An 18,061-nucleotide genomic window follows, 5' to 3' on the forward strand; every position below is an offset into this window, starting at 1 on the left:
GAGGGTTCAAAAAAGTAACAAGCCCTATTTTGAGGCGTAAAGACATGTTTTCAAATGAAAGAAGTCAAATAAAAAAAAAAAAAAATGTCAAAGATTAATCTACAAGAGATGTACTGATGCCAGAAAAATAAGTATTTATATTACCCAACACTGGCTAAAACAAGTCTTCACTGAAGCTTGTCGAGTGATGCGTGCATGATCTAAATTTGTGTGCTTACTGAATTTTGTTCATGAATGTCTGCCTGTACACTCCATTTTATGTTAATAAATCTACAATTATGTGACATTAATTCTGGATCACCCAGTATGAATTGCGTCACTCACCAGTACATGCTCTTGTACTTCCCATCCTTGCCGCTAAATGAGACGGAGACCTCATAGCTGAGAGTTCCTGTGAGGGTGCTGTCATCCTCCGTCTTGGGTACGCTCCAGCTCGCTTCTACCGCCCGGGCCTGGATGTCTGACACCTGCCACATGTACAAAAGAGGTTCTATCAGTGATAATGTGTTATCGAGCAGGCAGGTGTGTAAACAGCATCTGTTACCACGTTTTGCTTTTGTATTTTTTGTTCAAAAGTTTGAGGTCACATTTCTTTTTTTTTTTTTTTTTTTTTTTTATAAAAGAAAAGCAAATGCGTATGCTGCATGACACCAAAACTCAAAGTAATCCCTTGCATAATCGTAGTTCACGATTCTTGAATTCACCATTTTTATTTCCTTGCTTTTATTTCTGTTAAACTGTAGCTATTCACTGAAATACTTACCTATTGGCTATTTTTGTGCTCTTTCTAAAACAACCTTACATGCCACAATATGCCGCCAAAACCCTGTCTAAATAGGAATTGGTGTCAACGAAAGACAAAGGTTCTCCACTGAGAGATGAGCTTTGTATGCCAGGAAAGAGCCAAGTTTAGGTTGCTGGAGGAAATTTTGGAGAGTCTTCGCCGCATATGCATGTACACTCGCACTTCCAGTGCATTTCTTCAAAATATTAAGCAAATAATCTAGGGGTATTCAAAGGGTATTCAAGTGTGCTGCTATTATAGTTTGAGGTATATTTATGTTTTTAATTGTTAATAACAATTCAAAAATTTTTTTTAGAATGATGTCCAAGACTTGCATTTTTTTGCTGTTCGTGGGGAATTACTGCACTACATTTTGTATCCCACCAATGCGAGTTTGCTTACAATTTTGTTTGATAGTGTGCAGTGGGATTTTTCTAATGTAATATGTGCCTTAGCTCAAACAAGGTTGGGAAACACTGGATTTAATGATGCAAGTGTATCTAATGAGATGTCCAGTAAGTATATAGACTATATGTTCTCATAATGTCCAGAGGCAATATTTATAACAACATTTCGAACAGAGAAGCACAGTGAAAGTCACAGGATTACATTGTTTCTTTTGAGAAGGCTTAAAAATGGCTCGCGTTGCACCCGCAGGGTGATTTCACATGCGGAAGAACTATCAGGTCGATCCACACGGCCCCCGGAGGGCTCACCTTACTCCATTACACCCACTATTTTGCATCGCGGTTCTTTGACCAAACCTGTGTGGCGGAAAAGAGGAGAGAAGAAAAAAAATCCCCCTTTTCCATTGAAGCTCTTTGTGTCTTGGGTGAGACGTCACGGTTTATCCAGCCGCTTTGAAATGGACTCCCTTTTGCTCCGTTTACAAGGAGTTCAGAGGATTGTACTGCACATTATATGAGGTCAAAGAAATTTTATTTCAGTGCTAATCCTCCATTCACCGGTGGCTAAAAAAGCCATTTTCTCTTTTTATTTTTGTTGCTCCTGAAGGACCCCCCAGACTCTAAATTTCCCGTGAAATAATAATACAAAAAAAGAAACGTCTCGTTATGTCAATTATCTTAGTTCTTACCCTAATGTTCACACACACAACTGCTATGTTGCTAACCAAAACCGCAGCACCTACCAAAGTGTGGCGGTTTACAGCATGTTGGACATGAGTTTTCTACAGAGTGTAAATAATCATAACTTTAAGCGGAATTGGCTTCTGCAGTTGACTATGAATTAAACCCAGGCCTCTACTGGCAGAAATAGGGTATTTTCCTTAGTCTATCAATGTCACATGGCATTGCCAGTACATGAGTAATATGTAATTTTCACGCATTTATCTTGAGAGGAAACCCCATTCTGTCTCATCTCGGTAAATCCAGAAGTAGAAAATTCCCATGAGTGTGCTCGTCAGCCTGTCCAACTCCATTAGCTGCTCAACAGTGGGAATTCATCACCGGTGTTAATAGGACGCTTAATGACGCCACGCGTTTGCATCATTACTGAGCTCTCGTGGACATAATGCTGATGGTCAAATAAAAACATGCAAATCCAAGCAAATTAGGCGCAAAGAAAAATATGAGGAGATAATAGAGAGGGCATACGAACCACCGGTTTACTGATGGTGCTCAGCAGTGCTTGCAGGGCCTGTGCTGCTGCATCCAGCTCTGAGGGGACAAAAACATAAATGCAAGAATTTTAAAAAAACATTACACGCTTCATGAGAAGATCACTTTTACTACCATTAGAACAGTCTTTTGGAAATAAAGTATAGTAAAACCCTGCGCATTGTCACAGTTCACGATTCACAAATTCACAGAGTCGTGTTTTTTTTGTGAAACCTATTCGCAGCTATTTGCTGAAAACTCACCGATTTGCTGTTTCATGTTCGTTCTGAAACGCCTATAATGCCACTGTACTGTCTAAATAGCAAAGTACTGGAGTAACTGTTCTAAGGAAGCACGCTGAAGTGAGACATCTTAACTGAAAGACAAACGTTGTATGCTGGTGATTAGTTAAATTTAGCCTGGGTGTTTAATGTCCTCGTCACTGCATGCTGAGGATGGCCCAACCTGTTAAGTTTTTTTTTCCCTTAATAAATGAAATCGCTATTTAAAAACAGCATTTTAAGTTCACTTGGGTTATATTTGATATTTACATTTACTTGATGATCTTAAACAAAGTGGGGAAACTACAAAAATATAAGAATTATACTTTTTCACGGCACTGTACTTGATTGTGAAATTTCACACGATGGGTGGGGAGGCACTCCATGGATCCAACTATTTGCATCCATGCAATTAAACTTTTCGAAATCTGACGGTAATTCTCCATTTATGCACGTGGTGGAAGTTATCTTAATGAGCACGCAATCAAAAAGATGTTGGCCGCCTTGCTGCTAGTACCGCTAATGAGGCTCTATTTTCAGTACCTAAACACCACACTCACAAACATCCACAAAGAACACAGTCAAGTGTAAACCTCCTCAGCTTTCACCAGTGGTGGGAAGTAAACGAGCAAAAGTAAAAAAAAAAAAAAAAATTCTCTATTGTACATTTCAGAGTCTGTACTTTTTTACTTGTAGTTAAGTAAAGGAGTTGACGCAGTGGTTCTACTTTTACCAGTCTTTTTTTTTTTCCCCCCCCACAAGTATCTGTGCTTCTACTTTGGTACAGAGTGTGCGCTTTTGCCACCTCTGTATTAATTGACTGACCTCTAGCCTCTCCGTTTTTGCCCCGGCCTTGCTTGTCTGCCACATGACCGGGCTGCTCTGCCTCGGGCCCTTTGGCTCCTACACCGTTGTGGACGTCAAGCGTCGTGGGGCTTCCACATGTCTTCTGAGGCGAAAGTGGAGGGCTGTCCTTCACCTGCCCTCCTCCCCCCTCCTCCTCCTCCTCCGCCGCTGCCTCCCTGCCGGTCCTTCAGTTTCTTCTGGAGGCGCTCATACGTTTTGCTCGTTCTGTCGTCTCTGTGGACAAATGCCGGGCGACCGTGTTGGGAGTGGGAATCTGCAGAGACTGATAGAAGAAACAGGACATAAACACAAACATGCCAAAAATGCGCATGCAATAATTCAATTGATGGATTCTATCGTAGCCCAAGTGTGTCTTCAATCATATATCATATATCATAATTGGAGTGAATCAAACCGCATCGTAATGGGAGTGTATCGTACATAAGGATGCACAAAAACGAAAATTCATGACTGAAACCCGGAACTGGGGAGCCCAATGTCCAAAAGCGAAAGCAGAAACACCAAAAGGGATTATCAATCACACTGAATTTGTAAGCGCTTCTCATACAAAAAAAATGCTAAACAAAGCACTTCACATTCATTAATTAAAATATAAAAATAAATAAAACCCTACAATTATTAAGTATAAAACTATTCCAATAATTACTAAAATTGCATTTATGACTGCAGAGTTGCCAACTTATAGAAATTGACTTCCAGAACCATTTGTCTGAAATTCAATATTTTTAAAATTATGTCAACAACAATACCATGGCACAGTTATTGGGGCATGTTATGTAGTAGGATAAAAATAAATCTGCCTAATGTTCCAGGTTCACAACATAATCATGACTCTATAATTGTAATCGTTAAAAAATTATGGCTTTGATATTTTAGTTATTTTATTTTACTGTATTTATTGCGGCACGGTGGACGACTGGTTAGAGCGTCAGCCTCACAGTTCTGAGGACCCGGGTTCAATCCCCGGCCCGCCTGTGTGGAGTTTGCATGTTCTCCCCGTGCCTGCGTGGGTTTTCTCCGGACACTCCGGTTTCCTCCCACATCCCAAAAACATGCATTAATTGGAGACTCTAAATTGCCCGTAGGTGTGACTGTGAGTGTGAATGGTTGTTTGTTTGTATGTGCCCTGCGATTGGCTGGCAACCAGTTCAGGGTGTACCCCGCCTCCTGCCCGATGACAGCTGGGATAGGCTCCAGCACGCCCGCGACCCTCGTGAGGAGAAGCGGCTCAGAAAATGGATGGATGGATGGATGTATTTATTGCATCAACCTTGTAATGGTGGAAGCATTTGCAGTCAAATGACTTCTCTCAGATGCTCTTTGTATGTCCTATGTCCACTATTGCTGCTGACATGATGCAAATTCCCCATTGTCGGACTAATAAAGGTTATCTCAAGACTTTACGCCGATCCCATCGGTATCGGCCGATAATTAGCATTTTATTCTGATCCGCTGATCGGCTTTCATGTCATAATTAGCCAAGCAATGACGTCATCGATTGGCTCTGCACAAGACATTTAACTCTGCGTTGCCGTTGGGTATGAATCCAAAAGCTAGTTTATTTTTAGCCTCGTCACGTGTCTTGTGCCGTGGTATTGTAACTACCTGATGGCTAATAAGGTTTTTTCAATCTTGTCGGTGAAAAAATACATCATCGGTGTGGGACTATTTTGCGGTGTCTCAGACAAACAACACGTAAGTTATTTGCAGTCTGTGTACAACTGAAGTACGTCTTGGGAAACGTCATCTAAATACTTCAACACAACAAATTTGATCGCGCGCCTGAAGAATGTACACAAGGAGGAGCATGCCGTGTTCAAGCAACACAGCGTGAGGAAAAAAAACAAACAAACAAGGAAAAGCCAAACGGACGCAAACTCTGGACAACACACGTCCATATAACGGAGGTAGTGAGAAAGTTAGAGTAAGCATGTCATTAATAGTATTTATGAAAGTAATTTAATTGCAATAAAGTAATTTAATTACAGTAAGTTAGCACCCATTATTTCTGTCATGTTGTAATGTTGATTTGAAATAAGTTATGTCAGTGGCCAATCATTGAATGCCCCCTAAAGGTCATTGATGTTTTAACTTTTTAAAATGCAAGAGAATAAATTTGAAGATACAGTTCTCAGTATACAAGTATATAAAATAAATGAACAAGTCATACAGTACACAAGTATATACATGTCAATGTGTCATGTAAATAGACACATTGCTCCATCTTGTGATCGGATCATTGATCGGTTATCGGCCCCAAAAATCCGGATCGTGAAAAGCCTAGTTATCTCACGCTCTAAATATTTATTATATTAATGTACTTTTAAATTTATAGGCCCATTTTCTCAAGTGACGTAGCAGCAGTGACATATGAATTCATTTCAGCTTTCCGGTCCCTGCGTTTATGTAGCTGCGTTATCATCTATTTCAGTATTTCCTTCTATAGACTCGTACTAATTTGCCTGCTATTTTGCTCTTCAAAGTTGAATAATCTCTGCTGCACGCTGTTCCAGCCACACCTATGTGACAAGTGTACTGTACGACCCAATCACTTATTTTGGTGTTTTCCGATGTCATGTTACAATAGCTTAGCAGCTCGTCCTGCCTTAACCTCCCTCTGTGATTAACGATAGTTCTAGTTCTCTAATTTATTTGCTGTCATTGAGGGGACCAGTAGTGACTTATGCCACATTTATGACGAACACAATGTGCAAGTTCGCCTCCGCAGCTCGGCATCATATTTAGCCTTGTTCGCATCTGCAGCTCGGCATCGTATTTAGCCACGCCTCTGCGGCTCTGCTTGTAGGTTAGCTGGGGCGGCGCAAATAGCAAGATTGGGTGACAATAGGGACGCTGCAGTTTGGACTAGCCACTAGCATAATGACTGTAAAGCATTAAGGTACTTTCAATTCATTGCAACATGAAAATTGTAATTATTGCCGTAATTAAGACGTTCAATTTTGCTCTTAATGTGCATTTGTTGAATATGTGCCTTATTCATTTATGGTGCCCGACTATGTCATTGTCAAACCGTGACTGTCGTCTGTGTGTAAAATTCTATGCCGGCCGAGGCGAAGCTATGAGATAGCAACAATAAACATGTTATTTCGGCCGTTTTATTTTGGTCTTTCTGTCCGAAACCAAAAATGCACCTTTGGGCTATTTTCGATGAAGTTCCAGTGCATCACTGTTCATATCCCATCATCAGTGAATTGAATCATATCGTACATTGTTCCCTCGCTCCATTGCGGTTCATATATTGATTCAGTGCACTGATTTTTTTTTTCTTCCTTATCCAGGATTTGGTGTGTGTGCTGTAATTTTTGGAGTGATATAATACATGCTTCCAGCCTATAACAACACTGCAAAAATAAATAAATATACACACACGTGAATTGTATACACTATTAACAAAATGAAATATTACAAGGAATAAAAAGTACATAGTGTACAGTATGTTTAAGAATTTCAAAGGTGTATAAGAGTATAGAAAGTGCTACAAGTGTATGGTAGAGGTTAATAGGAGTGTGGGGAGGTTCATACAGCTTTAAAATATGTAAAAATAAAATGTGGTCACTACTTCACGGATTTCACCTATTGGAGGGGTGATTGAATCTAACCCCCGTGATAAACGAGGGATTTCTGTATTTCGTATTTGGAGTGAATCGTATTATATCATAACTGGAGTTAATTTTATCGTAATTGGAGTGAATCAAATCGCATCGTAATTGGAGTGAATTACAGTATACTAATTGTTATTTGGGAGTGAATTTTAACTCATCCCATTGTATGATGTGAATTGTATTGTCATTGGAGTGAACTGAATCTTATCACGTGGCAATTGGAGAGAATCGTATTGTAATTGTACGGAATCGTATCATAATTGGGAGTGAATTGTGAATGTAACATATGGGCCTCAGTGTTGGCGATGCAAATCCCCATCCGGGTGAAAAAAAAAAAAAAAGATGAGCTCAGTCTCACCCTGCTCTGAGTAGATGTGGGCCGGATGATACTGGGAGATGTACTGCGAGCTCATGTCACCCACTCCGCCTGCCATGCTTGTGTACAGGTGAGGGGGCGGGGGCATCATGGCCGGGTGTGGGATGAAGGCAGGTAGGTGGGCATGGGGGGGCGGTGGAGGATGGTGGAGAGGTGAGTGGCCGCCCGGGTGGAACTCCGGTTGCTGCGGCAACACCAGGACCCGTCGCACTCCATTCTCTTCAATGATCTGAAAGAAGATGAATACGTATTAAAATGTGCACACTTCGATTCATTTAGTAAGCTCCAAATAACTAATCACTTTTGTTCAGGGTGTAACGGTACTAACGTCTTCATATTTTTTATATTGCATAAGGAGTTCACACGCGGACCATATTAGATAAAGGCCAGGAAGTGGAACTGTCTGCCCTCTAGCCAAACATTTACTTTGTAAACAAAACGCAGTGCAGCTCAGCCTCATGCAAACAGATGACAAGACTTGTGATTTTGGCAATATGTCAAAGCTTGTTTACTGATTTGAAACTGCATCACAGAAACAAAAATGTCAGTGCAGCACGAAAACAAAAACAACTAGCAGTGCTAAAGCAATTTCCAGCATCATTTATATAGACTCAGATGGGGCCAAAGCACTTCTTTTCAATGCATTGTTGAGGTATCGGCAGATACTCAAAATGAAGTTACTGACGCAGGTGCAAATTAAAGTGATCGGGACATCATCACTAGTAATTTGTGATGTCAGAACAGAGACATACCCCCCCTAGATAAGTACGGCGATGTACAAAACAACAAACGTCAAGTCAAAGCTTCAAGTTGTAGGCTAGAAGTTTAAAGAACAATGCGTTTTTTTTTTTTTTTATAAACACTTAAAAAGCCATTGTAATAATGTGCCACACACACCAATATAAAGGAACACAAAACACTGGATTGTTTACTGTGTGGTCTCTCTTCTTCAGTCAAAGTCACGCTACTTTCGTTACGGATAAATGAGGATTAAAAAAATTACCAATTATATTTGTGTGATGCCTAAATCCAATATTGCATATGAAATGTTCTGGAAAGGACAAAAACTGAGTACTTCATGGAAGAAGTTAGCTCCAGGGCACTTCTTTTTATATCAAGCAAGCATATATCCTCCCGAACAACTTGCTTTTTGACATTGTGATGGAATACTCATACAATCACTATTAGATTTGTTCATTCTGATATAACGCTCAAGTCTTACATATACCAGTCCCAAGAATTTAAGGATATTGGGCTTCCTGGTGCAATTTCAGGATGGACCTAAAATGAACTTGACTTAGATGAACTTAATTTGACCTTCTCTAAACTTTGTCGACTTACTCAATGTTTAAGTACTTATGACACAACTTGCTGTTTTCCAACAAGGTGCTGAATGGCCAAATTCCAAACAGGTGTTTGATCCACAAGCATTTCCAAGGATGTTTCTGTGACTCTCACGTATCTGTGTTGCAGCCTGCTGATGACACTATGTGGTACTTAATGGCCACATCCCTCGAAGAACATCCTAATTAAAGTCAGAAAATGGCGAAGTTCTATTGAAAAACATCAGAGTGTGAACAGCATGATGAGGACCGTTTAAAGTCCAGGTCCATTAATAGATCAAAATTTCTAACTTTTTGAGAGTAGTGTCAATACTGAAGTAAAGATTATGTTGGCGGTAGTGAGAAAGCATTTAATGGTTCTCCCTATGAAAATACCTCCTTGGCATAAATAGATAAAACATTTTTTTGTATTAAATAAATCATAAATTTCATACCAACAATTAAAAGTGGATAATTTCCCACTGCACACTAATGTGGCGCAGTACAATGGTTAGGAATCACAGATCTATATAGGATGCTTACCTGTGAAATGTATCCAGGAGGCACATAGATTGGAGGCACTGAACCATTTGGAGACATCATGGGAACCTGAGCAGGACCTACGAAAAGGCAATAAGAGTAAGAATAGCAGAAAGAGCACATAATTGTGAACAAGAGAATCTCTCAGCAGAAACGTGTATTTGTAATTGCTGATTGTGCAGTTGTGTGCCAAATGGGCACCAGCCCATCAACGGAAGCCAGAATTCTGTCTCAGTTGTAGAGGATTGCGTATGTATTTTGTACATTCTTTTGATTCTATGGTGTTTTTGATGCCTTTTTGACTGATATGTTTATCAGAGATTAAACATTACAAAATTAAACCAGTGATTACACCAAACAAAATTAGATACTTAATTTTGAGTGTGCTAAATAACAAATTAAGATGGGGATCAAATAACCCTCCTTTATTCTTTTAAATCTGTGATGCAGAAAAAGCTGAAGATTATTTCTCTCTTTCTTCCCTCCATCCCCAATTCTTTGCAAAAATGCAAGATGACCACATAACTTAAGTGCTGAAGAGACGAGAAAGTTTCCTGCGTGACCGTGGCCTGAGTGCAGTGGCTAAGAGACAACTCAGCAGAAAGCCAGTTCGGGAGAGTGCCAAGTCACATAGAAGGCCATAAAGACTCAGGACCCGAGTTCCATGTGTCATGCGAGGGGTCTAAAAAGATCGAGCACATACCGAACCGCTTGAGGGGGAGTTTTTCTTCATTTTTGGGAGCTGGTATATGGAGAGAGCAAATGGGTTGCCATGCTGGCCTTTGAAAGATCACTGCCAAGCCCCAGCACCGTCTCCCCCTTTGTGTGCCGAGAACCATTGCTCAAACTCCACCTTCAGAGATTTGGATGGTTTCAACTGAGTAATGATTCAATTTGGCCATCATTTTGAAGGGTTTCCTCATAGTAAGGAAACTTGTTATTTGAGCCTTTTTCTGTTTAACGAGTACTGGTAGTAACTGTATCCGCATCCCAGCGCAGTATTCAAGATAATCTTACGTTAGGTGGCTTGAATCGTGTTGAATGACGATGAGTGTTCCTGTAGACTCGGCCGTGCAGATGCCCCCCCCCCCACTCTGTCTGCAGTTGAGTAAATTAACTGCCCATGGCCACTTGTTTTATCTGAAATGTATAGTCCCCCAAACTCGTAGCAACCTAGTTGGCCCCAGCTGACATAAGCATGAATGTGAAGCATCAAGGACTCACTCATTGCCTGATCGAATATTAGTTTAATGTAGCGGATATAATAGTGCGGCACAGAGTGACACAGGTCCAGAGTTCATTGCTGCCATCACGGCGGTGTACAAGGCTTGCAAAAGGTAACAATTTCTGCCTTTGATGCGCGACACAATCTAATATAGTCTTGAATAGCCAGTATGTAAACTTAGGAAAACAGACCTAATTCGAAAGATGTGGAAGACTACGATATCTGAGTTGTCACCAGATTGTTATTGCATTTATAAATACATTCTGACGCTTGGTAAAAGGTCAACACTGGCCAAAATCTTGTATTTTTAGCGAGAAAACGTATTTTCTCTCTACATTAGTCTTGGCTAACTTTGTGACATTTCCATTTTCTCCTGTGGAACGAGGCATCCTATTGCTGTGAGGAACTGCACGGATGTTCATGACAGACTGTGACCACGGCAGATGAATTGGATAAATTGTGCAAGATTCTTTCAACACATAGTGGCAGATGATTGATGAGCGCTAGCAGCTACCATTAACTGTTAATGTTTAAAAAATGTTGAAACTCTAGCTTCAGCATTCAGTAGAGATGATTTAAAACTGACAGTTTAAAAAAAGTTTAAAAACAAAAAAAGTGTGAACGATATGAAAAGATTAATTGATTTTTTTTTTTTTTTCCCTCTCTTTCTTTCTGATCGCCCAGTCCAACCTACTAAGTGAAGTTCTCAGGACTATTACAAACACAGACAAATTGTGATCCTCATAAAACTGAATGGTGTTCTACGCACACAAAAATAAGTCCAGGTCAAAACGAAGACTGTGGTGGACGACTACGGTCGACTATTTTAATGATGACTGACTACTACAATGGTCGCCTATGACCGATGACGGTTGATTATGGCAGACGACTGACGACTACAACTGATGGATGTGGCGGATGACTAACGACCATGGCAGACTAACGACAACGCCTGACTCCTAAAGGCCTCTTTTATACTCCTGCAGTCGCGCGGCCGACAACGCCCGCATTGCGTCACGTGACCGACGAATTGTCCCGTGTGGCCCTTCTGCGTAGCTTGCCGCGTACACTGCAAAAATAGTTGCTTTTGTTTCTTGGTGTGCCGTGAGATTTTTCAATTGTAAAATATGGTCCTTGCCTCCATAAAGGTTGGAAATCACTGCTCTAGTCAGATCGTGTATTCTAATCAGTCAGGTCAAACCAACATTACATGACAGAAATTACTTTATTTTTAATTAAATGACTTCATCAACACCAAAACTTTAGAGCATGATTCGACAGAACGGCGGCATATTTACATCCAACCGTTCGTGCTAGCAGTAGCTTGCTAGGCTACATAACATTTTATTGCCTGCTTGTGAGCCGTATCGTATTAAAAGTACGTGAACACACCAGAAGCAAGCCTTAAACGAACGTCCTTTACTGTCCTGAGCACCGGTGACCACCAACACACGTTTTCCCTCCATTTTGTCCTTATAATACCGTCGGCTTGCTCCATTCTTCTTGTTGTCGCCACGGTAACGAGTGTATCCGGTCACATTTGAGTTGACAAGATAAAGCCCAATGATCGTAAAAAACGGGATGCGGTGATATCGGACTACAAGATTTTATTGCAGTAGTCTGACATATTGCAATAGTGAAAGAGCAAATTTGTCTTGTCGTCTGATCTGGCATTACGTGTTGCCAGTCTCCGACGTGTTGTCTGTACCACAATGCCGAGGTTTTTTGTTTTTTTTATTATTATTTTTTAAAATAACTTCTTTGGCTGTCAGATATTTACAGTACTATGTCAAAAGACATGCGACAAGGCTAAAAATAAACTAGCTTTTGGATTCAAATATACTGTGCATGCGGCGACTCCGAGTAAATGTCTTTTGTGGAACCGATCAATGATGTCATTGATCGCATCGGCGAATTTTGACAAAGCCGATCAGCATAAAATGCTAAATATCGGCCGATACCGATCTGCCTGATCAAATCGGTGTAAAGTCTACTGAGGACCGAAAACTACCTAAGGTTGACTACGACCGTACGGCCAGAAAACTGACAACTACGACTGATGACTAACGATTATGGCAGACTGACAATGTCACGATGGGCAACATTGGCGGTTGACAATGACAGACGCTATGACCGACGACCATGGCAGATGACTAATACAATCAGTTATGACTAAGGACTATGGCAGATGACGACTGATGACTAAGACAGAGATGATTACCGAAGGTCGACTACGACCGATGACTGTCGACTATGGCAGCCAACTGACGACTATGGCGAATGTTTTACGACTACGGTAGACTGACGACTATGACGGACAACAACGACAGACAGTACGACTGATGACCATGTTGTAACCAGTTTAGAAGCCCTCCTCTCAGAACATAAATGTTAAACAGCGTCACACATGATTACATCTTGTAGGTACGAGTTGGACGACCCGCGAAGTAGTGTAATCTACAAAACACTCTTAGTAAGACAGAGGTAGTGAAGAGGTTTCGGAGACCCCCTTCACACTTTGCTTAATCATCCCGAGTGAAAAGTGAAAAAATGACTCAGTGCTCAGTGCACGGCGGGAACAGTGAGAAGGGAAAATCACCGCAAGGGAACCTGGTCAAGTGCAGTCTGAATGAAAGTCATCGCACTGACTCAGCCCTCATTGAAATCACATCACAAAACGATCAGTGTAGTTTTTTTAAACTAATAGTTTATATTACGTGGTACACCTGCAATGAGCATATTCTAATTAGCTGATGCCAGATAACAGAATATACAGTATATGACGAATGGCAAGAGCATTCTTTAAGACTCTTTTGTCTGCGCAGAATGGCGTCTTAATGGAAGAAGACAGCGTTTGTTTTAATAAAAACGGTGAGAGGAGAAGGTGGGAGGTACTCGTTTTGCATCATTCTGACGCACAACTTCTGACAAAGATCAGATGAAAGGACCACATCCACCCTGCTGACCTGGCCCCTCCCTACCATCTTCCCCTCCCCCTAAATCAACTGGAACATTGGCTGTGCTGACGTGGCCGTAGAGTGCCAGGCTTCCAGCGAGGTGGAGAAAAAAATACCCCCATCAGTCCTCCTCCACAAAAGTGCAGACTGACACCGAGCCAAGATGAGAAGCCATTTGACCTGTGGGAGACGGGTTCAGGCGACACCGTCATCAATCGTGAACGTCACATAATCCTGTCTGAAAGCCTCCCCTCCCTCTTTCCAGGTGCGAGTGCAGTACAAACGGAGCAACTTTAAGCATCTTTGCAACATTACAATTCATTTCAATGGGCAAAATTGATTGGACCAGGATTTTTAAGAACTCAAGAGAGCCCTCATCAAGGAGTCGGCTTCAAACTGAAATATTCCATGAAAACGATGCCATCTCAAGTATAAAAGCCCTTAAATACATGCAACGGGAGAAGGTTTGCAGCGCTTTAAGACTGCAACGTTCAGAACAGCCAGAGGGATTTCACACAGGGGCTCTAACAGAGATCTCACAGTAAATACGCCGCAAATGTGATTATCAATCACGGCTAATAAATTGACTTAGCACGCACGTTAAAAAAAAGTGTGGGGAATGCAGACAAATGAACTGATAGTGGTTAATAAATACAAAGCACTGGGTAAACAGCCCAAGTATGAGTCAATTAAAAAAAGAAATACAAATTGCAAATTAGTACTTCCTCTTCAAGTAGAACAGTGATGTTGAGGCTAATATATTGTGCTTTTGTGACACCTCAAGCTATAGAACAACAAAAACAAGACTGGGAAGGGGCTTTTGATGGAAAATTAATAATTTATTTACAGATATACAACTCAAAAACATTCAGTGTTCACCAATCATTCAATGAAGTGAGTCTTTTCTCATTATCGCGACACACACTTTCTATCTACCTTCAAACGCTACATGTTGATACCATACATATACTCTTTTCGAGTGTGAGGTTCCTAAACCCGTCTGACTTCCAAGATGGTGGCATTTATCTACCTCATAATCGACGTGACAAGATGAGATTGATCCCCTAATCGTCATCGTCGTCTTAAAAACTGATCTCAAATTCAAAGCGACGCAATGCTGCCGTCTACTGGTGTGTGTTGGTCATTACAGTTATGCTGAAGCTTGAATTTCACAGACAAGCTGAGTGAGACACTCTTAAACGCCTACCTGTTAAAAAAAAGGTGACTGACGGAAATACTGCGGTGGCAGTAAGCGGCTAGATTCCAGTTGACGAATATAAACATCCACGGCATTGAGTAAGTGAAAATGTATTAATGTAAACAATGCTTCAAGGAAAATGCTCCTAGCTTAGTTTTTTTTTTTTTTGGTACGAGACAAATTCATGGTGTTCTGGCACGACAATATAATTAATACAAGTAGGGCAACACGGATGGACAAAGTGTTTTGTTTGTATTCATTTTGTAAACTACGCTCAAGGTTATAACAAAATGTTATTCGATGAATTTGTTCAATACTTGGAGACTAACGAGCTGACATTAATCCAGTACGTTGTATTGAACTACATAGTCCAATATCTAAAAATCCTTACACAGTATTAGTATTAGGTAGTAAGGAATGAGTGAATGATTCGGAAAACACAGCCTGTCTCCAATATTTTACAGAGGCTCCTGCAGCCTTGCTGGCTTTGATGACGTAAACGGTAACCTTCATACTTTTGCATATTACAGCAGGAGCGCTCTCAGCCAGACAGCACCACAATGACCAGGGTTTTTTCTCCCTGTGTATTTGTTGTTTACAACACACACAAAAATAAAGTGGACACTCCCTGCCGACTAAACTTACATGGGAAAACATTATCAGCTTCTTTGTCGTTTCCTCCTCCCCCTTGCGTCGACGGAACAGTGGGAGAATGAGTCACAAGCTCAGTCATCCTTAGAGCTACTCGCCGTAGAGCTGTGAATGAACGCGAGCGTCTCCTTGAAGTTGGGGGGGGAGGGGGGTGATGTAGCAAGCATAAAAATAACGTGCTAATGTGATGTTTGCGGGGCCAATTACGTGAACCGTATGTGACGAGCCACGTTCGGGAGAGTATCGAGGGGTGAAGGGTAGAAGGGCCAGCATGTTACATTTGTTGCTATCATCGAAATGGCTGTGTGACCCTGACAGCCCAGGTCATTTTATGTAACGCCGACGCACAAAATAAACGTTGCGTAATCGAGAACGACAAACTATCTGGGCTGTGTGTCATTAGGCTTGGTCAGCACTGGTTGTTTTTTTTAATGGTTTTGCCATCAAAATGAGATTGTGGGCTGCAGGCATCAAACATTTTTAGAATAAATTAGTCTACGAATTATCCCATTGATTAATCCGATGGCCTGGGAACACCTCGGGATCCCCCTGGAAGAGCTGGATGAAGTGGCTGGGGAGAGGGAAGTCTGGGCATCCCTGCTAAAGCTCCTGCCCCCGCGACCCGACCCGGATAAGCGGTAGAAAATGGATGGATGGATGGATAATCCGATACAATTATTTCACCTTAAACTGCTTACATTTCTTGAAGACTGCGCCATTCGCACAATTGTCACTGTACCAGATTATTGCTCCATTACTCATTTCAAACTGCTCTAAATTGCTTGAGGACTCTGCATTATTTGCACAATTGTCATTGTATCACCAATACCCCATTACCGTTAACCTTTCATTGCTCAGTGACTCTCCGTCGTATGTTTTTGTCTCAAAGGTATTTTTTTTAATCACAATGGCTGTCTGTTGCCATATTAGAAAGGCTCCAACTACCAGAGACAAATTCCTTGTGTTTTTGACATACTTGGGAAATATAGATGGTCCTGATCTGACCATCCATCTCTATGTATTAGTCTATCAATCCATCTAAAGTGTGTGTGTGTTTACATACACTATATTAAGAGACATGCTCCCCCGTACCCTCACTGTCTGACATGAAATGAGACTAAAACCCGTTTTAGATTTATTAGGATTAACTAGTATGAAAAATCCAAAACTATTATTACTTTTGTCACCTCTGCTTCCTATTGAGCCTCCAGCTGAGAAAGACCATCGGTTATGGACCACAAACTATAATTTCAATAGAATTATAACTAGTGGTGGTGATGCGATCTTTGAGAAAGGAAATCAGTCTGGCGTCAGCAAAAAAAACAAAGATCGGACTGGATCTAAAATCTCAGATTTTACCACGCTTTTTCAAGCAGTCCATTCATTCCATGCTCCGCTCCACCACGTCTATTGAGCAGTGCCCGGACGACATGCAGATCCTACTTGATCACAACAACAGGTTGCTAAGGTGCTACCATCGTAGCAAGGAGTATGAGTGAATGTTGCTTCCTTAAAGGAGCCATATTTTACCAAACCATCTTTTCGGAATAATGGGTAATTGGGGCACGATATTGCCTTTATGGTGCCTCAGTAAACATGAAATATGAATTAAAATCAACCACGCATTCCTGAGTTCCAGATGTTTTTCTGCCGAGAGGCCTGAAATCACGTCATTAGAATTTCGAGATCATCTACGTCACTAGCGAAGATCTCCGCCTCCCTCTCCGCTCCCAAGCCAGCACTGTCAACATAAACACAAGTGGGTCTGCTACACAGAGGCAACCAATCAGAGGAAAGGGGGCGGTTTTAGCCAAAAATGGACAAAGCGGATACCGTTGTCAGAGGGACCTTTTCTGGACACGCGTATGACAAAACTGTGTTTTTGTTTTTTTTTTAATGAATTGAACACTTTTAGCGGCACGGTGGACGATGGTTAGAGCGTCAGCCTCACAGTTCTGAGGACCCGGGTTCAATCCCCGGCCCCGCCTGTGTGGAGTTTCCATGTTCTCCCCGTGCCTGCGTGGGTTTTCTCCGGGCACTCCGGTTTCCTCCCACATCCCAAAAACATGCATGAATCGGAGACTCTAAATTGCCCATAGGTGTGCATGTGAGTGCGAATGGTTGTTTGTTTGCATGTGCCCTGCGAGTGGCTGGCAACCAGTTCAGGGTGTACCCCGTCCCCTGCCCGATGAAAGCTGGGATAGGCTCCAGCACGCCCGCGACCCTAGTGAGGAAAAAGCGGCTCAGAAAAATGGATGGATGGATGGATGAACACCTTTACACTAAGTCCATGTTTGAGAGTCACTCTATGGAGGTCTAAATAGCCAAAATATGGGAGCTTTAAAGTTGTTTATTGACACTCCAGTTTAAGTTCACTGTAAAACTAGACTCACATAAAAGAATTACACCTATTGAATGTTCAAATACATCACAGCATTTGTTCCTCTCTTTGTTTTTGCTCTGAAAATGACAATGAATACTTTATATTTATATCATTTATATCTCTATAGCAGTGTGGTTGCTAGATGGAAAGAATACTTCGAGGAGTTGATGAATGAGGAAAATGATAGAGAAGGGAGAGTAGAAGAGGCAAGTGTGGTGGACCAAGAAGTGGCAAT

General features: G+C 41.3%; 1 protein-coding gene across 1 annotated transcript in view; it reads right to left on the reverse strand.

Annotated features, from left to right (window-relative positions):
• The window catches only part of fndc3a (fibronectin type III domain containing 3A), a 76,576-nt gene that overhangs the window by 25,152 nt on the left and 33,363 nt on the right, over window positions 1-18,061 (reverse strand). Inside the window, 6 exon segments of the mRNA XM_061680803.1 lie at window positions 325-467; window positions 2,405-2,463; window positions 3,510-3,675; window positions 3,677-3,813; window positions 7,533-7,779; window positions 9,416-9,492. Coding sequence (XP_061536787.1) covers window positions 325-467; window positions 2,405-2,463; window positions 3,510-3,675; window positions 3,677-3,813; window positions 7,533-7,779; window positions 9,416-9,492 — 829 coding nt within the window.

The sequence above is a fragment of the Phycodurus eques genome, chromosome 7 (assembly GCF_024500275.1).
Source record: "Phycodurus eques isolate BA_2022a chromosome 7, UOR_Pequ_1.1, whole genome shotgun sequence".
Lineage (NCBI taxonomy): Eukaryota > Metazoa > Chordata > Actinopteri > Syngnathiformes > Syngnathidae > Phycodurus > Phycodurus eques.